At 43.0% G+C, this 21,489-nt stretch overlaps 1 protein-coding gene across 10 annotated transcripts in view; it reads left to right on the top strand.

Annotated features, from left to right (window-relative positions):
* SEC31A (SEC31 homolog A, COPII coat complex component) overlaps positions 1–9,362 on the top strand; it is a 78,852-nt gene extending 69,490 nt beyond the window's left edge. For all 10 annotated transcript variants that reach the window (XM_043970432.1, XM_043970429.1, XM_043970428.1 and 7 more), the window contains 5 exons: positions 514–572; positions 1,753–2,034; positions 3,983–4,102; positions 5,986–6,057; positions 8,278–9,362. In XM_043970432.1, the coding sequence (XP_043826367.1) occupies positions 514–572; positions 1,753–2,034; positions 3,983–4,102; positions 5,986–6,057; positions 8,278–8,457 (713 nt within the window). In that variant the 3' untranslated portion in view covers positions 8,458–9,362. The remainder of the gene's footprint in view (positions 1–513; positions 573–1,752; positions 2,035–3,982; positions 4,103–5,985; positions 6,058–8,277) is intronic.
* The last annotated feature ends 12,127 nt before the right edge of the window (positions 9,363–21,489 follow it).

Below are 21,489 nucleotides of genomic sequence, written 5' to 3'. Positions count from 1 at the left end.
GATACAAAAGTAGTATGGTATACTTTACCAAAAATATTGCTAAGATTTAGGTAAATTATGTTCATCTCTTAGTTGAAAGATCCATCCTAAAATTTTCTCAGTTTTCAGATTCATTTGGATTATTGTATGCAGAATCTATTCTCTTTTTTGAAAATTGGGGTAATATTTGGTCTTCTCCCATCACTCCTGTTTTCCCTGGTCTGTCTTCTTTTATCTTTTATCAACTCCATTGAGTCATTTTTGCTCTGTCATTTCTGTTATCAAAGCCCTATTCAGAGAAAAGAGAAACAAATGAAGAGTTGAGAAGCCCAGTCTTTTCTCTGATTCCCTCCTTTATAATTGAAGAAACTAAGGCCCACAGAGATTAAAGGTCTTGTTTAGGGTCATGCAGCTAGTAAGTGTCAGAGGCAGGATTGAAGCCCAGGTCTCCTGACTCCCAAGTCCAGCGCTTTGCCATTAACATTCAATACAGTTTGTTCTCCTAAAGGAAATTACCTTTGTTTTCTGTTACAGGACCTCAGAATGGTTGGAATGACCCTCCAGCTTTGAACAGAGTTCCCAAGAAAAAGAAGGTACTAGATGAAAGCAGTGACCCTCCACCCGTGGCGCATAGCAGCTGCTGTGGAGATCTCATATAAAACAAAATTGGCTGTCTGGGCTATTAAAAGGGCATGTCAGGGCCATCTCTGAAATCAGTGATGGAATGAAAACTGTAAAGTGGAATAAGCAGACCTTGTGCTGACGGTAGCACCATGATTTAAGGATCCTTTTTAGAGAGAAAGATGTCAAAGCCACCTGTGCCATTTCTTCCAAAAGCATGCTTGTAGACAGTCTAAAACAAGGGTCTGCAATGTCAAAGATGGAGTTCTTAGAGGTGTTGAGGTCTTTAGGGTCCAGTGAAGGTTGGACAGTGATGTGTTAAATCATTTAGAGGCTAAGTAGATTGTGAGTGAGATCGACCATCTTTTAGCCAAGTGATGAAACAGAAGCAGATGAGAAACAGACCAGAGAGTCTTGGAATGGAAAGGGAGCCCAAAGCACTAAGTCTGACCCTCCGCCGCCACCCCAGGCAGCAAATGGTTGGTCATCTAGACTCCGGGGAGAACTCCAGGGAGGCGAAGCCCTCTCTCCTTGGAGGAAGACTGTCCTGGCCCCAGCCCACTCCTTTGTCCCTAGGCCTGGGATATGGAGAAGAATTAGTGAGTCTATCAGTCGACACTTGGTTAGCCTTGTTTTTAGTATTTGCAGGTGCCCGTGGTCCCGGGTATTTACAAGACACTAGAGAGAGAATTGAGAGGAGACTTGGCTGCTCGCAGAGCTCACAGTCGGGTGGGGATAACACAACAGGAGATAATATGAGTGAGTTTGAGAGTTACAAAACCAAGTGCATTATGGGGAAGGTCCTTACTGATCATGGAAATCTAGGAGGTCTTCCTGCAGAAGATGACGATTGAGTTTGGCCAGCTTAAAAGAGGAGGAGGAGGAGGAAGGGGAGGGGGCAGGAAGGACTTGCCCTGTGGGACTGGAGAAGAGAAGGCTCAGTGGCAGAATGAAAGGAACAAGGCTGGAGGAATGTGCACATATTGACCACCTACTGAGTACAGTCTATCCCATGATAAGGCCTAGTCCTTGGTCTGTGTTAGAGGTGTATGTGATTGCAGCCAGAGCTACCTGGCCCAGCCCTGTCATGAGGACATCGTCACACTCTTCTTCCTAATCCTGCTCTCGTGTTTGTGTTTTGATTGTTAAAAGATCCCTGAAAACTTCACACCGCCTGTGCCCATCACCTCGCCAATCATGAGCCCCCTGGGCGACCCTCAGTCGCAGATGCAGCAGCAGCAGCATCCGCCCTCTGTTCCAGCACCACTGTCAGGACAGGCTCCGTTCCAGCAGCCGCACCTCTCCGGGAGCCAGCCCACCCTGCAGAGCCCCTTCCCTGGCATGCAGCAGCCCCTGCAGCCCGCCATCCCACCAGCTTTCTCAAAGCCTAGTGCAGAGGGGGCCCCAGGAGCGCCTATCGGAAATACCATCCAGGTAATCAGAGAGGCGGACGTCCGGTCTGACGGGCAGCACCCCTTTGTTTTGAGTTAAATGGAGCCTACTTGGGGTAAGTTCCCAGAGGTGGTCAGGTGTGAACCCCGTAAGGCATGGGATTGATCTTTGAACATTGACCATACGTGTAAAAACTGCAGAGATAATGGATCCTACAGTTCTGTTTAGTGGGAGAAAATAATGCTTAGTAATGGGTTTCTTTGGGGGACACAGGGACCCAGTCTTAGCTTTCGCTTTTCCCTGACTTCAGAAAGTTTAGCTCAGGAGCTTTAGCTAATCTCTTTCAGAGTCAGCCCAAAGGTGCAATAGAGATAAGACTCTTTGAGTCTAGGCCAGTGAAGTGAGGGGATTAAAACCATCCTTATCTGAATGCACCCTTGCTCCTTGCTCCTCTAGGTGTCAATATGGGCCACCCTCAGGTCTCAGGTCATGTCAATCAATGGAATTGAATGATACCAGCCAATTAGCTTTGATCAGTGTGTAAGAGCCACCTCTACCTGAAGATTAGTGTTGGCTACAGTGTCAGGTCATTCTTCTTTCTCAGGTGCTATATGGAAACTGTTGCCAAAAAGAAAGGTGGATTATTAAATGCAATAGACACAAAGTTGTTTTTGTTGTAGCATGAAATACCACTATTTGGGCTAAACATATCTGTTTGCATGGAACACTTAGAGGCTCCACGGAAGACAAAGGGCGGATATCTTAGCATAATTCTTTGTGTGCTCAGCAAGTTAGTGTAGTGTTAGACCATGGGATCATGTCTTGAGAAAAGGAGGAGTCTTGTTGGGGAACATTTCACCCATAGCCTGCCTTTTGTGGGGTGGCAGAGTTTTAGATCTTTGTTACAGCAGTGGGAAAGGAATTAAAAGACACTGTTAATGAGGGCAAGCCAACATTTTGCTGTTGTGGAAAGATCTTCAGATTTGAAGAATTCCAGCCACACTTGCTGCCTTGTAATGTGTGCCGCACAAGCCAGGATGCATCTAGTCCTGTTTCTGCCAAGTCATCCCTTAGGGTTCTGGTCAGTTACAGGTAAGAGCTGTCAGGCCAGAGATGAGCAAGAGGCTTCAGGCACTTAGAGCTCTTTACCTGGTTATGAGAGTAAGTAACTAAAATGGAAACGACTGAATGGACGGCTAATGTGAATTCTTTGGCTTTGCCGTATTTGGGACCCCCCATTGAGGTGATGTTTCCTCCCCCCCCCCCCCTCACCCTGAGGGCCATGTTTGCTTTAGGCACAGTCCTTGGTACTAGCCCAAGAAGCAGTGATTGTGGGGCGTGACCAGAGACTTCAGTTAATTCTTTAAACTTCTCCAAGTCCTCGGATGGGCCTGTGTTATCAGGGCTAGGCCAGCTTAGGAGGAAGTCCTTAGTTGGATTCCCAGACCAGTCTTGGGTCCCAGGAATGTGGTACACTCATATGGAGGGTGCCCAAAGCCGTGGCCTGTCCCTGAATTGGCCAGTGTAAACCATGATGCCGTGTCACTTAACTGTCCACAATCAACATACTGGTTCTTGTCATTTTTTAAATCAGACCATCTCTAAATTTGTTATCACAGCTTTGTTATGCAAAGTAGTATTTTAAGTACTGTGTCCACCATGGCAGTAAATCACGAAGAGGGATCAAGCTCTTGTATTGCTTGGGTCTCCCTGACAAGAATCAGTGAATCAAAGTGCCCACATGCACTTGCGTGTCTGTAGGTAAAGAGAGGAGGTCGGCATTCCTTTTAAAAGAACTATGTGTCTTGGGGGCAGCTAGGTGGTGCAGTGGATAGAGCACCAACACTGGAGTCAGGAGGACCCGAGTTCAAATCCTGCCTCAGACACTTGACACTTAATAGCTGTGTGACCCTGGGCAAGTCACTTAACCCCCATTGCCTCACCAAAACAAAACAAAAACAAAAACACAAAAGAACTACGTGTCTTTCAGCATGTGCAGTCCTTGCCAACAGAGAAGATCACCAAGAAGCCCATTCCAGACGAGCACCTCATTTTGAAGACCACGTTTGAGGAGCTCATCCAGCGGTGCCTTGCCTCTGCCACGGACCCGGTAGGTGTTTTCCTTATGTTTTACACATTAGAACCATCCCAAGTGCTCGTGTTCCTATGAGAGCTGGTGCCAGTGGAGCTTCAAGATCTATTTCTTAAAACTCCTGTCTTTAAAACTGAAAGAAGCTCATTTTACCAAATAAAAATGGGAGCCATACTTAAGTATCCCTGCAGGCCTGCTGTTGACAAAATATGATCTCATCTCTGTTTTGTGGTATTTGTATTTACTTTGTTAAATATTTCCCAATTATGTTTTCATCTAGTTCAGGCTGTATTTGGTAGTGTGGCAGGCCTGGAGCTGAATTTGACACTGCTGACTTAGATAATATTACCGATGAAACACCCAGGCTTACATTGTATGACACACATTCTTTCGAGGAAATTGGAAGGCATTTCACTCAAATCCTCTGTTCAATGTCCTTGACATTAAACATTAAAGCAGGTTGTCCCAACAGGACCCCCATCCCAATTCCATCCTGATTGTTTCCTGGGAGTCAGTGATCAGACCCTGCTGTAGACAGTTCAGGTGGCTGGAGTTGTGGTTCTGTAGCAATACCCATAGGCCTGTTTCCCCTCTCCGTTGCCACTGGGCAAGGGGGGTAGCTGGGGAGGCAGCGGGCCTGGGGGCTGGCAGTCCCCTCCTCTGAGCTGGATGCAGGTGTTTATTGGCAGAGATCCCATCCCTGCTGCTTTGGTAGAGCACACACCCCACCTTGGGCTTCTAGGGCACGGCCACCACTCTTGTTGTCTTACAGTCTGTGAGTGTGGGAATCATCAGCTGCCCCATTCCCAGGGGAGTGGTTCTGTTAGTCTTTGGCGTCATGGGGGGGCCTGTTGTCCTGGACCAGCTCATGAAGTCCCCCTTTCTCCTCTGCTCACGCTGGTTCTCACTTATCCCCCTTGGGGGTGATTGACACCTTTCTCAGAGGGTACATAGTCTTTCTGGAGGATCCTGACGTAACCACATTTATCATCCTGCCTGAAGTTGGCCACCGGCTCCCACAGCATCCTGGGGTGTGCTCTTTTCTGGCTTGTGCAGTGGCAAGAGCTGCTTCTTGGCCCGGCCTTGTCCTGACTGAAATCTGGTGCCAGTTTCTCCATCGGCTTCCAGCATACCACTTTCCGATGCTGCTCTTCCGCCTGCAGTTTTCTCAGGCCGACGGCCTGATGTCACCAGAACGAAGCAGCCACTAGGCTTGCTCAGGCTGCAGTTTCAGAGTCTGTCAGCAGACGTTGCCCTCTTAGCTACTCGCTATTCTTCTGCTGGCAACAAATAACTTCTGAGACTTCTTTTGGTGAGATTTTTTTTTTCTTAGACAGAATTCCTGTTTTCTTCATGAGTACAAGTTCTACTCCAAAATGCACTGTAGTGCTTTCAGAAGGCACAAGGTACTCGACTTCTCTTCTGAATGGCGTCACTGGCGAACAAGTGACTGGGTTATGAGGATCACTCTGTCCTTTCCCTCAGTTTGGGGTATTTATAGAAATGGCTCAAAGTCGCAATGCCCTGATTCTCCTCTTCCTCTTTCCCGCCACCCCCAAAAGACACAACAAAGCCCTGTTCTAGTCTGCCTTTGTTCTTGTCTCTCGACACTCACATACCACAATGTGTTCAGCCATTTCCCAGCTCAGGGGTTTTGTTTGCAGTTCTTCACCATCACACACAGAATAAAAGCACTGCTTAAATGTTTTTGTACTTCTGAGTCCAAGTATTTGTGAGCTGGAGCCGTTCTCGCCTGACTTTGGGTAGCTCGGCTTTCTTCTCTCAAGGACTGCCTGTTCTTGTTCCTCGCCCGTTTATCTCTGGGCATGGGCGTCAAAAAGAGAGTTGTGGGGATGAGCTCTGCCCCTGCTGTTACTGAACTCCGTGTTCCTTTCCCACAGCAAACGAAGAGAAAGTTAGACGACGCCAACAAGCGTCTGGAATTTCTCTATGATAAACTTAGAGAGCAGACGGTAAGTTTCTGGGGTGTGAGGAGGGTGGTGATGGTGAACTTCTTTTACTGCTACAGAAGCAGCTGCCCTGACTTTTTCCTCACTAAAGAAGAGGATCAGTCGTCCCTGTTACGCTAAGTGAGTTTGATTAGAACAAGTCATTCTAAGCTAACCTGGTTTCCTAAATTGGTAGATCAGGGAAATGCCACGAACCTAGCATATACTTGGGTTTCAAACTAAGTTGGCAGACCTCATGATCTCCTTGGGCATCATGGTCCGGGCTGTGAGAACAGAGAGCTGGATTCGAGTTCTGCCCACTGGCACAGTGTCTGACAGAAGTCCTGTAGACTGATGCTACAGGGTTCCTATCCTTGGCCCCGTCTGGGCTCTTCACCATTCTAGTTCAGTTTCACAGATGGCCTGCTTGTTAGATTTCTAGGTGAAATGAAGCTGACAGGGATAACCAAGTGGATGCCAGAAATGAGACCTGGAACATGTAAGCAGGTTGGAATGATGAGCTAAATTTAATAAAAGGAAACTTAATGAGGAAACATGTGAAGTTCTCTCCTTGGGCCACTGATTTTTCTATACCAGATAGGGGAAGCTATGAGTAGATGGCTCAGGTGAAGAAGACGTGGGCTTTGGTGAACCACCAGCTGAGTCAGTGGCCTGCTGGAGTGGCTTCTGGCTACCCAGGCCGAGGCTCTGGTGATGCCAGGTCCTTGCCAGCATGTGGGAGGCAGTGTGGCGTCATCAGCCTTACTTTGCCTTGGGGACCACTTCTGGAGAACTGCACAGTTGTGGCTGCCACTTTTTAGAAAAGATTGGCAGTCTGGCAGGGGTCCCAGAGGGGGGACCAGAAGGAACTGAGTGGGGTTAGCCTTGAGAAGAGAAGACTCTGTAGGAAGCAGCTGGAAAAGGGATAAGATTTACTCTGTTTGGTCTAAAGAGAAAAATTGCCTCCATTAGTAGTCTTAGAAGGAAGCAGGTTTCATACCAGTTAAAGGGGAACTTTCCTTTGAAAACTGGCCAGGATGGGGCAGGCTTCCCCAGTAGGTGATTTGTTCCCTAGTAGGAGAGCTTCCAAGTGGAAGTTGAATGATGTTTGAAGCGTAGAGGCAACACTCGAAAGGTCCCAGGGAGGCTAAGATCACATTTGGCATGCAGTGCCACAGCCCGTTTTTAGGCATGCTGTGGAGAGGACCTGATGCGTCAGACCCTCCAGTCCCACCAGGGCTTCAGATTTTATGAGTGATGTGTTTGGGATCATACGCGCCTCCCTTTCATGGACTCAGAGATATAATGGCCATGTTATTAATGACAAAGTGGTTTTTTTAAATAGAGGAGATGATAGGGTGGGGTGTGAATAGTAAATGTTACTTGTCCATTAAGGATGCCTCCCAGAGCTCTCTGTTTTAATTACGGCCCGAAATGGGAAAGATGGAGAAAAAGCAATGTTTTCTAGAGACCGAATGAGTCCTCTTTCTTGTGGCTTTTACGAGCCTCGATGCCCCATTTCCAGGCCATTTGAGGTTCACAGAGGAGTGGACAGTCACTTAGTAGCAACATGAGCAGGTCAGTGTGCACAAGAAGTAGATTCCACTTCTGTCTCCCACTCATGCCTTCCCCACCACTCTATTGTATTAATGACCCAAAGGGTGAGAATGAAGACTTCTTGGCATTAATTTGGAAGGACTTATGGCAGTTTTGCGGGTTTGGGTATTTTTTGGTTTTGATTTTTGTGTGTCACAGTGAGAATCTGGGCATGAGTGGGGCACTTGGGCACACGAGTTCTGGGGCCTCTCTGTCTTTCCTAAGGAAATGGATGAGGTCATGATATATATGGCTAAGGGGGGAAGCCACTTGAGAAACATCTTTATTGTCACCCATAAACATTTAAAAAAAAAAGACAAATATGGATTCAAAGTCCTGGAAGAATTAAAGTCTCTATTAGGGCAAATGGCACTTTGAACTTAGCAGCAAACTGCGGCGAGGCCTCCTCTATCAATTGAAAATGAAAACCACTCGATCACTTCAGTAAAATGGGTTTGGGGGCGGTCTGTTTGGGTCCGCTTTGAGAACATAAGGAATCCCAGGCTCACAGAATGTTTTGAAGAGTACAATTTGCTGCTGGATTTTATATGGTTTCAGGCCTATTTTGGTTTCTAGATCTGGACTGTGGGAGGCTTTGCAGTCGAGTGGAGAACTCCCTGCTCTGACCAGACTCTGTGCTTGTTTCAGCTTTCCCCAACAATCCTCAATGGTTTGCACAACATTGCAAGGAGCATTGAAACTCGGAACTACCTGGAGGGACTGAATATCCACACGCACGTCGTGAGCAATAGCAACTTCAGTGAGACGTCGGCCTTCATGCCGGTGCTTAAAGTGGTTCTCACCCAGGCTAATAAACTGGGAGTCTGAGCAACAGCCTCCCTGCAGCCCTCAATGCCCCTCTTTGAGGAAGCCTCGCACCTCCCCCAAAAGTTATAAGCTGCAGAGCGGGCACCAGGTCTCACTAGCATGCTTCCATGGCGATCCAGTGGAGAGCCTTCACGTCCTTGTGGTGATAAACTCACTTTGGAGTGGCACCAGGGCCCTGTGCTTTTCTTTAGTTTAATCTCTTCTTGCCCATAATGATTCCTCTTATCTGCAGATAGTAGATTTCATGGGTTATTCATAGGATGATCTACTAAAGTAAATACTGTACTAATAAAATGGTTTTTAATGCTTTGATGTGCTGTTTTAAAAAGAGCATTGAGTTATGCATTAAGCAGAGGTAAGACCAATTTTATTCCATATTCCCCCACTTCCTCGGTATCAACCAGATTTTAAAAGTATAATCTTACCTTATGTGTATGTAGTGTTTAGTTTTTTATTGTACCCCAGTATTTAGTTTAATCTCACTTTTGGAGAGGAGAAAACATTATTTTGGATCACAGCAAATAACCAAAATCCAGAAGATACTACCTGGGTTACAGTACATAGGAACTCATTAAACTATACTTCTGTTAAGATGTCAAAGATCTACAGTTCCATCCATGTGAGTGCTTGGTTTAGTGGTGTGGACGAAACTTCTTCGTGCCTGGCTGAAGAGTTTGTTGTGATGGACAAAACAAAACCAAACCATCCCATGGTGGTCAGCCCTCACATGGTGAGTCACTCTAAGCTCCGCTAGGCTGGGCCTGAAGTGACTGACAGACATTGACATGGACCTTAAGGAGTTAAGAATCCATCTCACATCAAGAGCTATTGAAACGTATCTCTGGACTTTGAGAATTCTTGGTCCCAAAATAAGTATTGCTAATAAACTTTGTTCAGATTCTCAATTGAGGTTTCATTTCTGTCTGTTATATTTAATTTTGTTTTAATTATTCCTGACTTGACCTCCCTGGCAAATCAGAACCAAAAATTTGCTAGCCTGCCTTCCCTTTAGAAGGAACTGTTGGGGGCAGCTAGGTGGCACAGTGGATAAAGCACTGGCCCAGGATTCAGGAGGACCTGAGTTCAAATCCAGCCTCAGACACTTGACATTTACTAGCTGTGTGACCCTGGGCAAGTCATTTAACCCCAATTGCCTCACCAACAACAACAAAAAATAGCAACTGTTTAAAACAAATGACCTTGGTAGTCTGCCACTCCTCACCCTGAGTTAATGACTCATTTCCAAAGCTAGAATTTTGGTCCTTCCACAGGAAACTCACCCTCCCTACCCCAAGCCAAGTCAAGAAGGGCAACTACTTGACATTTCAACCTTCTGTTCCCCTGTGTCCATGCCCAGATGAATATATCACTGCTCTCCAGAGCTCCGTGAGACCATGAATTTATACCAGAACCCAAGAGACTAAAGTCAAGTGAGAATCATGGAAAAACACTAAGAAACATACTAGCAGTTAGGTGTTGCAGTGATCAGAGTGCTGAAACTTGAGTCAGGGAGATCCGAGTTCAGATTTGACCCTGGGAGAAGTCACTTCTCTGTAACGTCCTCATCTGCAAAATGGGGGTGATAACAGCACCCAGGACTACCGTGAGGACCAAACAAGATCATGTTCGTGAAGCACTCCACAGATGTTAAAGCGCCATATCAATGCCAGCTCTCATCACCACGTAAAGACACGTCTGGCCCAGGGTAAGGAGCCCAAACTCTGGGCCTCAGGTTCTTCATCTGAAAAATAAGAGCTGCAAAGGTCTCTTCTACATCTGGATCTAAAATCGGAAATGTAACGATCGGTTCAGATGAATGTACAGGGGGTTCCAAAAGTCTCGGCATTGTTTTAAGCTTAAATTATTTAATACTTAAAACGAAACTGAGACTTTTGGGACACCCTGTATATTACTGTTTAAAGACACAAAAGCACACACAGCAAACTATCAAACCTATTAGTAAATCCTACCATGAACTTAAGCCACCTTTTTATTTGGAAAAACTCCTTGGGGGCAGCTAGGTGGTGCAGTGGATAAAGCACCTGCCCTGGATTCAGGAGGACCTGAGTTCAAATCCTGCCTCAGACATTTGCCACTTACTAGCTGTATGACCCTGGGCAAGTCACTTAACCCTCATTGCCCTGCCCCCCCCCCAAAAAAAAGATACAGGAAAAACTCCTTTTTTAAAAAAATGAAAACTTTGTAAAAATGTCCACTAAAGTTCTAGACCTGCATGTGTACCCAGTGGCATACATTGGTCGATAAATGAGTTTTTACCAACTATGGAAAATTATTCTACTTTCAGAAATGCCATTTTTTTGGTGTGGGGGGAGTGTTATTCAATTTCATTGTATCCTTATTGCTTATGACCCCTCAAATGAATGTGGGAAAGGTGTGCTGGTTGCTGAAACATCTGTTCTAAGTTACGGAAATAATTGGAGTACAATATTTATGAGAAGAGACTGTATTTTTCCTTAGCAGAAAAAACCCCACAGAACTCAAGGGGTAAGCATAGTGTTTTCTAAAACAAAGGAAAAAAATTTACCTCTACTTTGTAAATGATTAAAACGTTAATGATAAACATCCTTTTAAACTGATGGTAGCTTGTCTGTGCTTATTCAGTACCCTGGATAAAGATAGGAAACCGTGTTGGGCTTGGGGATTTCCATCTGATTCATTACCACTCTCAGAGGAGCTAAAAGACCTTGTGCATAAATCCGACTCATCTTTCCAATTACTCAGTGCCCTGAGCCTTTTTCAGTATCTGGCTGGTGGTGGTGGGGACTAATCTTGGCCAACAGGGGAGGCTATACTAACAGCCTGACCTCACCAGATCACCTAATGGCTAGCAAGGGCAACAGAAAGACAGCCGCCTCTCTACCTGAGCGAAGACTTTGGGAAATCAAGCTTCCTACTTGTATGTTCCTCACGTCCTGGCAATGTGCACAATGGTGGCCTCCTTGTGAATTTCAGTGGAATAAAACTTTACAAGCTTTGGCAAGTGCTTACGAAGTGCCAGCCACTGTGTTGGGCATACCAAGACAAAAACCACAGCCCCTGTCCCCAACGAGCCCGTATTCTCAAGAGCTCAGGGTATTTGTCAAGGTAAGCCTTTATGATGTGCCTACTCTAAGCCAGGCATAGTGCTATGCACTGGGAATATTAAAGGAAAGGAAAACCTCAAGAAGCCCATAATAGAATGTTTTTAAAGTTGTATATACAAGATTGTAGGTCATGCTAGCTAGAGACCCTCTCTACCCCCTCCCAAGCCCTTTCTTTTTCTTTTTTTTTTTTGGTGAGGCAATTGGGGTTAAGTGACTTGCCCAAGGTCACACAGCTAGTAAGTGTCAAGTATCTGAGGCCGGATTTGAACTCAGGTCCTCCTGAATCTAGGGCCAGTACTCTATCCACTGCACCACCTAGCTGCCCCCCAAGCCCTTTCTCATACAAACTTTAGTGATTTTACAAGGTTTGGGGCAACAAAAATTTAGGCATTGTGTTAGGACTTGGGGATGGCTCACTTCCCCCTACGGAATCCAAATCTATTCAAGATGGCCTCTATGTGGACATATGCGAAGAGTTCATGTAACTACCCCAGCAAAAGACGTCCATCCCCCACCTCTTGTTTCTGTTTCTCCCAGGGACGATACTAAAAATTTTTAAAGCACTTTTATCTTTCTAAATTTGTGCAAACGCATTGTCAATTGAGTTCTAAAGTAGGCATACGAGGTAATTCTACTTGTTCCTATGACTCTCCATCACTTGATGAGAGACCTCACAGGGTTGGGAGAAAAAGGTTTTGGAAAGGATAGAACATTATATAAATTAGATTATAATTAGGTTTGCTTGTTCACACTCATGCCCAATTCCCACAATTTCACACAATTTCCTGCCAGAATCCTTGTCCTATTCCCTAAGACCTAAAATGAGGGTGAATGAGAGGAGAGGTTAATTCAGCCTTCCCAATTAGCCTGAAATACATTGTTTATTGAATGAATGAGTACTCTCCGCCTCTCTCAATCTTATTCCAACTTTGCTGCCCAGTCCTATCTTTCTGTGATTTCCTTGGACTCTTGAACTGAATCCCACCAACCCTTACCACTCCTTGCACACCCATGTTAAGGATGGTCTCATGTATAAGGTTTTATCTTTCCCACCATTCAATCATTTACAAAGGCAAGTCACTCAACTTCCATTAACCTCAGTTTCCTCATTTGTAAAAATGAAGGGGTTGTACTAGATGACTTCTAAGGTCCCTTCTCACTTTGAATTTATGAACCTGTGAAGGACTATTACTAACAAACACGTGTTACCCGCTCTGACTATTTGACAAATGACCAGAACCTGTGTATGGTTGTAAGTCAGATGCCCATTATTCATAAGATGATGGCTGCCATTTATATAGCACTTTTTGCAAGATTTGTAAAGCTCTGGACTTTACCGTGGTGGGGATGCCATTGTGAGTTGTTGTAACTGGAGATTCTACACCCAGTCCTAGCGTCACTCTGGGAATAACTGGGGCCTTTCATCATAGTCTGGCTCCAGACTGTTTTTCATGCACTCTATAGTCCAGCCAAACTGGCCTATTTGTTGTCCCCTTACATGACATTCCATCTCACCCCCTATGCCTTTCTGTTTCATGCCTGGAATCCATTCCCTCCTCCCCTCTGCTGGCTTCCTTTATAGCTCAACTCAAACACTCCCTCCACAGCCAATCTTTTCTGATCCTCAGGCCAACTGCGAGTGTCCTGTCCCCAGAAATTACCTTGTATCTATTTTGTATTTTCCTGTCCCCAGTAGACTGTAAGCTCTTTGAGGGCAGGAACTGTTGTTATTGTATTTCTGTCCCTAGCACCTAGCAGCATGCTTTCTTGTTAGTTGGTTAGTACTAATCAGATTCCAAAGATAACCTTGGCAGCTTCTGACTGTGTTCAGGATATTGTCTACTCCCAGAAAATTTTAAGTGTTTCAGATTTGTTTTTAAGTATGCCCAAATGGACCAGTCTAACCAAAGACTTCATCTTCTCGCACTGCTTTCTGTCTCTGAGAGGTTGAATTAATAATTGATTTTTCTTCCTTATTAGCCTTAGTGCAGCCTGACTCCCTGCAGCAGTGATGTTTCTTGCATGTGCAGATTATAGCATCTCCCCAATTTTCCCATGTGCTTTTATTCTTGTTGTTCTGTCATTTCAGTTATGTCCAACTCTTTGTGACCCTATTGGGGATTCTCTTGGCAAAGATACCGGAGCATTTGCCATTTCCCTCTCCTGCTTATTTTACAGATGAGGAAACTGAGGCAAACAGGGATTAAGTGACTTACCCAGGTTCACATACCTAGTAAATGTCTGAGGCCAGATTTGAATTCAGGAAGATGAGTCTTCCTGATTTTTATTACCAAGCTATTTTATTAATTACACGTTGAAACTTATGAGAGGAAAAGATCTCTAGGGTTCATGTTAAATGGTATATTTGTTTATCTTCCAAGTTTGAGTTTTCTAGTGGCTGTGGGTACTACCCTAAAAAACATATTTCCTTTTTTCTAGGAGACTAAGGGTGTTTATGTGCTCGTATGTGGCAGGATATGGTGTAGGAAGGGAGCAGAACATGGGACCCTGGACCAACTTTCCAACCCTAAACATTAGTTGGGAAAAAAGGAAGACCACTGAAACATTTTCAAAACTGTCCTAATTGTTTATACTTCCTTCTGTAGTCCTCTGTACACTTTTTTTTTTTTTTTTTTTTTGCGGGGCAATGGGGGTTAAGTGACTTGCCCAGGGTCACACAGCTAGTAAGTGTCAAGTGTCTGAGGCTGGATTTGAACTCAGGTACTCCTGAATCCAGGGCCAGTGCTTTATCCATTGCGCCACCCAGCTGCCCCCCCTCTGTACACTTTTAGAAATGTTTCAGTGGTCTTCCTTTTTTCTTTTTCTTTTTGGCATTCTCTTTCCCCCTCCCCCTTCTCATGTTCCCTCCCCTTCCCCCCCCCCCCCCAACTAAAAAGAGGAGAGAAAACATTGGAAAAAAATAAGTACAATCAAGTAAAATTTACACAGTGGCCACATCCCAAAATGAATGTCTCCTTCCATAGCTTGGTATGTTTCACCACAGGTCATTTGGAGGCAGAGTGGATTCACTCATTGATCAGAGTTCCTAAGGCTCTCAAAGTTGTTTTTCTTTATAATGTTGTCACTGGAAAATTGTTCTGGTCTGCTCACCTCAGTCTGTCTCAGAGCCTACTTGCTAGGATTTTCTGAAATCATCTCTTCTTTTATGGTACAATGATATTCATTACATCCATATAACATGATTTATTTTAATCATTCCACAAATGCCATATATTACATATTGTATAATTATATATTAATTATTATGCATAACATGTGTTATAGGATACAATATAGCATATTTATTATTGTATATTATTATATTGATTGTATATATGAGAAAACAGAGGCTCACAGAGTTAGCAAGTTCATGGATTCTAAGACCTGCATTCTTGGACACCAGTGATTTCCAAACTGTGTTGCTACAGAATGACTTGCAGGTATTCAGAGGATCAGAATTTTAGAGCTACATTCCAGGAAGTCCATACCATGTCATTAAATGACATCATAACAAATAAGCAAATAAATAATGCTTTCCATTGTCACCCCAAAGGCTGTAGAGAGGCATGGTACCATGACCAGATGATGGATGTGAGTAGTCTGAAACATATTACAGTGAGGACTGGCCTCTTACTAGGCTCTAGCTGACAGAAGTGACTCCGTGTTTGACCACTGATTGACCAACCTGCTTATGAAGAGCGAAGTTCATGTGTACCCAACAACTGGCTTGGTCAGCTACATTTAGGTAAGTAATGCAAAGTTAGCAAACTATCAATTTTAGCAAGCTTCAATAATCCATGCATGCAAGGTTAGCAACTTTCCCAAACCATAATGCTCTTGTGGTCGATGAGGCAAGGGGAGGGTGGGTTACTTTCCAGATGCCCCATTGATTGATTACCCCTAACATTTCCTTCCTACCCAAACCCTGTGAACTTGCTCAGCAACAGTAATCAGATAAAAGGAAAGAGGTCCAGAGATCTGAGCTCTCGAATGGAATATGTGTATGCCCAAGCCACTATCGATTTGTGTACACATATCACTGAAGGCTGGGGAAGCCATACGCTTGGATGCGTAATGAACAGCCTGATTCATAATCCTCTGATGGTTTATGCTCCTTCTTGGTATCTCACCTGTAACCTCACAACGAGGACAGAATATCAGCAGGATTAGGGATGACTCTGAAAAAGGAGTTGAGCCAACTGTTAGCAAGAGCAAGAGATAGCCACTGCTTCCCCCCCCCCCCCCCGCCCCCATTGGAATCCATGTGACATTTTATCCTGAGGACTCATACCCTCTGTGGTAGATTAGTGGAAAAACAAGGACAAAATTTACACAGGACATGATGAAAAAGCATGGACAGGGTAGGGCCCACATCCCTAAGGAAGGTGCCTGCATTGATGAGATCCCCGATGAGATCACAGGTCCCCCGAAGCAGTATTTTGTGTAGTAGTAGTAGTAGTAGTAGTAGTAATAATAATAATAAATGATAATAATAGCTCACATTTGTATAGTGTTTTAAGGCTTGCAAAGCATTTTATGTGCATTATCTCATCTGATCCTCATAACACCCCTGGGAGATAGGTGCTGTTATCATCTCCATTTTACAGATGAGGAAACTGAGGCTGAGAGGTTAAGTGACATGTCCAGGGTGACCGCAGTTAAGGAAGTGTCTGACACTGGATTTGAACTCAAGTCTTCCCGACTCTTGAGTCCAGTGCTCTTTCCACTGGAGACCAAATACATGTCACATACATATATGTGTATTACTATTTTCCAAGTATATATAGGTAACGCATGACTAATAAGTACATATCTGTTTAAAAGCATAAACTGAATTCATAGTAGCTCTGGGTTATTTTGTATTTTCTCAATGCCTGCTAAAATTGCAGTTTATTCTTATGTGGGTGACTATAATTAAAAAAAAATTAGAGAGGGGTCCTCAAATTTGAAAAGTCTAAAAACTACCTTGTTGAAGCATATTGTTCTTCTTAGCTTAGAATCTCTCTGCCCTGAAGTTCTCTAAGTATAACTATCCCTTCTACATCACAACTTTCCCCATCACGGTTTTGATATATCGCAGGGCTGCATGAGAAATTAAATGGGAATTTGGGGGGAGTTTTGTGGAACCTGCAGGCATGTGAAAGCCAGAAGATGACACAGAACCTACAACCAAATACTTAACCCACATTTCACGATAAGGTACTATAAACACAATATAAAAGAAAAAAATCATACTTCTTCTCTGGTATGAAAGGAGGGCCAAAAAAATTTTTTTATGTGGATTTTCCATGTCCGTCATACCTCTGACCCCACTGATGTGGAAGGGATAATGGTATACAAGCCCTTGTTTTATCCAACTAAGCCTTGTATCTTCCTCAACCCCTAGCATGAGTGCCTGGTAAGTTTTTGGAATTTTATCGACTTGTATTTCCATTTTCAGAAGAGATCTGATTCTGAAGAATGGCACCCTAGTATTCATTAGCTTGATTTCTTCCCTATAGCAATTGATCAGCAAACATTCTTCGAGTGCTTGCCCTCTGGGAGCTTCCTGAGGAGATAATATATACATAGACACACTCACATATATAAATCTATGAATATATATACACATATATAGATACATAGATACAAAACAAATAAGGTAATTTCAGATGGAAGTCTTGAACAACTGCTGAGTGGATCATGAAGAACCTCATCTAAAAGATAATGTTGGAGCTGCGTTTTGAAGGAAGCCAGGGCTTGATTCTAGGAGATGGAGGTGAGGAGGTGGTGCATTCCAGGCATAGGGCACATCCTGAGCAAAGGCTTGGAGGTCAGAGATGGAATTTAAAGAGTGAGGACTAGTTTGGCTAGACTGTAGAGAGCATGAAGGCAATGTATAATACAACTAAAGAAGGTTGATTCTTCTGCATGTTGTCATTGTGCAAATAAATGCTTGCTCCAAATTAGCTGTATATTTCTTGAAGGTTAATATTGTGTTTGTGATACTGAAATATTTGTTTTAGTTCTAAATAAAAATTTATATTTTGCTTTTTAAAAAGTTGGTGGGGGGCAGCTAGATGGCGTAGTGGCTCTATCCACTGCGACACCTAGCTGCCCCCTTGCTTTTTTTTGGCGGGGCAATGAGGGTTAAGTGACTTGCCCAGGATCACACAGCTAGTAACTGTCAAGTGTCTGAGGTCGGATTTGAACTCAGGTCCTCCTGAATCCAGGGCCGCACCACCTAGCTGCCCACCCCCGCCCCCCATTCTGTACGGAATAGGTACCTATTGAACCTTTCCTTGTGACAAAGATTTTATTCTTAAAAATTCTTTTAATTTATTAAATATTTCCCAATTAGGTGTACATTTAAATTTTTTAAAAAATTTAAATTCCAAAATCTCTCTCTACCTTCTGCTCCTCACCCCTCCTTGAGAAGCTAAGCACTTATAATTTAGAATTTTATTTTCCCAAATTGACATCAATTAAAAAAAAACCTTTGTGTTCCAAATTCTATTCCTCTCTCCCTCCCCACCCTGCCCCCAAGAACTCAAGCAATTCAATATAAGTTATACATGAGTAGTCATGCAAAACATTTCCACATTAGCCAGGTTGGGAATGAAAACAGACAAAAACAAAACTTCAGATAAAGGAAGTAACAAAAAAATTATGCTTCAAAGAACTTTTATTTTAGCTATACATGTGAAGTCATGCAAAATATGTTTCCAAGTTATCTATGTTACAAAGGAAAAAATAAAAATAAGGTTTTTTTAAAAATATGCTTTAATCTGCATTCAGAGTTTGTCAGTTCTCTCTCTGGAGCTGGGTAGCAGTTTTTATCATGTATTCTTTAGAACTGTGTGACAAAGATTTTAAAAGAAAAAGAAAATGAACAGTTCAGCAAATCAACCAAGAAACTTCTGTTGATTGTGTCTGGCAGTATGTATGATTTTACATCCATAGTCTTCTACTTATGAAATCAAAGAATGGAGTAAGGGACTTTTTCTCAATTCTTTTCCAGGGCCAAACTTAATCATTATAATTATATAGCATTCATTTCCTTTCCCCCTATACATATATACACACAGAGATATATACATATATGTATATATACACATACAGACACATACATATCTAAATGTAGATACATATATAGCATGTATGGATATATACACATGTAGTTGTACATATATACACACATGTCATTTATATACATATATCTAGTTTTTCTGGTCCTGCTTACTTTACTCTGCCTTAGTGCATATAAATTTTCCCATGGTTCTCTGAATTATTTATATCCATCATATTTTATGACACAGTAGTATCATTACATTTATGTACTGTGATTTGTTTTAAAATACATATTATTACTATCTTATATTTCTATGTTACCTATATTTCCCTAGGTAGATATCCCCACCTCACCCCCACTCCCTATCCTAAAGAGCCATCCTTTATAACAAAGAATAAAAAAGAGGGGAAAACTAGTTCAGCAAAACTAACCATCATATAAAAAATGTGTCATTGTATGCAGTGTTCCACACCTGTAGTTTCCCATCTTTGTAAAAACGTGGAGGGAAGTACCTTCTCATATTTCTTCTTTGAGGCCAAGTTTGATCACTGCAATTTCAAAGTACTTTTCATTGTTGATTATTCCCATGCACATTACTGTAGTCATTGTCTATATTGTTTTCTTGGCTCTGCTAACTTCACTTTTCATCTTTTCATAAAGTCTTTCCAGGCTGCTTTGTATAGATCATAATCATAATTTCTTATAGCATAGTAATATTCTATTATATAAATGTATCGCAACTTCTTTAGTTGTCCCCCAACCTATGGTATTTACTCTCCCCCCCTTTTTGCCATAATAAAAAATGCTGCTCTAAAAATCTTGGTATATATGTGACCATTCTTTTTAGCATGGCCTTTTGGGGACACATGCCTTGGAATGGAATCTTTGGGTCAAAAGTTATGGATGGCTGAGTCAATTTCTCTACAGAACTCCAAATTGCTTTCCAAGATGGTTTTACTATCAAAAGTATGTGAGTGTACCTATCTTTCTTCATCCCTTCCAACACTGATTTTTCCCAACTTTTGTCATCTTTATCTGTTTTGTAGGGGTGAAGCTAATAGTTAGTTCTCTAAATAAACTATCATGTTGTCTGCAGATAGGGCTAATTTTGTTTTCTCTTTGTCAGTATTTAAACTCTTGTTTTCTTTCTCTTGTCATACTGCTGTTGCTACTATTTCTAAAGCTGTGTCAAATAATAGTGGGAAAAGAAAGCATCCTTGCTTTACCCTTTTATTTATTAGAAAAGCTTTGGGGCAGCTAGGTGGCGCAGTGGATAGAGCACCGGCCCTGGAGTCAGGAGGACCTGAGTTCAAATCTGGCCTCAGATACTTAACACTTACTAGCTGTGTGACCCTGGGCAAGTCACTTAACCCCAATTGCCTCACTTAAAAAAAAAAAAGAAAGAAAAGCTTCTAGTGCAGGAGTTCATTACCTGGGCATTAGCTTGTTTTTGTTTTTTAATTTTGATAATTGTATTCCAATATAATTGGTTTCCTTTGTAATCCTATATATTTTATTTTATGTGTAACCTGAATTCCAAAGCCCATAGATAGTCCACAGGACTCTCTACTCATGGTGGAGATTAATACACCATGCCTGCATGAGGGATAGGGCAGGGTTGGCAAGAACTGCAAAGGAAAGCTCCAGTCTTCCTTCAGTCTCTGAGTTTCTTCACATCTCCAGTTGCTTTGGGTGTATCTGGCTTTCAGTTTCCAGATAGAAGATGGATGATCCTAACCTTACTTCAGGTTGCTGAAGGAAAAATAAGACTGTGGGAAGAAGGTAAAATGAGAGGAGCTGGTATTCTCCATCATGTCCCCATCCCCAGCTTGCTACACTGGAGACTTTGGGGGATTTCTCTTTGGGTGAGATCTAAGACTCTCTCTCTCTCTCTCTCTCTCTCTCTCTCTCTCTCTCTCTCTCTCTCTCTCTCTCTCTCTCTCTCTCTCTCTCTCTCTTTTGCGGGGCAATGAGGGTTAAGTGACTTGCCCAGGTTCACACAGCTAGCAAGTGTCAAGTGTCTGAGGCTGGATTTGAATTCAGGTCCTCCTGAATCCAGGGCCAGTGCTTTATCCACTGCACCACCTAGATAGTCTTTCTTGGTTAAACTGAATTATTTCGCTCCTAATGAGAGAACTCTTTCACTTTGTATTATCTGGCACTTATCTGCCTATATATATTTTCTGAATTCTGTCTTGCTATCGACTATATAAATAATATTAATTGGGGTTTCTTTGCTACCTGCTATATATGTGTTCTTTGTGGAACACAAAGCCTTAGATATAAAGTTTAGGGTTCTCCATTCCCCGTTAATGAACAGAAATTTAGCTTGAATCTGAAAACTACATCCCTTGGACTAATAATATTTAAGGGAGTAGATAGATATGATTCTATCCTGGTACCCCATCTCTTTTTGTTTTGTTTTGTTTTTGGGGGGATTTTTTGTTTTTTGTTTTTTGTACAGGGCAATGAGGGTTAAGTGACTTGCCCAAGGTCACACAGCTAGTAAGTATCAAGTGTCTGAGTTTGGATTTGAACTCAGGTCCTCCTGAATCCAGGGCCGGTGCTTTATCCACTGTGCCACCTAGCTGCCCCAGTACCCCCATCCCTTTGAGGAGAGCCGAATGGCTAAGTTTCTGGCCCCAACCTCCTGCTTCCCATCCTGGAAGGACTTAAAATCTCCCCTGGAGAAAGATATATATGTGGGGGTGGGGGAAGAGACTAGAGATGTCTATTCTGCCTCCCTTTGAGCCACATAACACCCCTATGCTACATGTAGGAGACAGTCTTCCTCAATACACATTTAAAAATATTATTCTGAGAACTTCACCAGATCGGTAAGGGGACATCCCCATCAAAAAGGTTAATAATCACTGT

The sequence above is a fragment of the Dromiciops gliroides genome, chromosome 6, assembly GCF_019393635.1.
Source record: "Dromiciops gliroides isolate mDroGli1 chromosome 6, mDroGli1.pri, whole genome shotgun sequence".
Lineage (NCBI taxonomy): Eukaryota > Metazoa > Chordata > Mammalia > Microbiotheria > Microbiotheriidae > Dromiciops > Dromiciops gliroides.
Note: the sequence above shows the minus strand (reverse complement) of the source record. Positions and strands in the feature narration are given on the sequence as shown.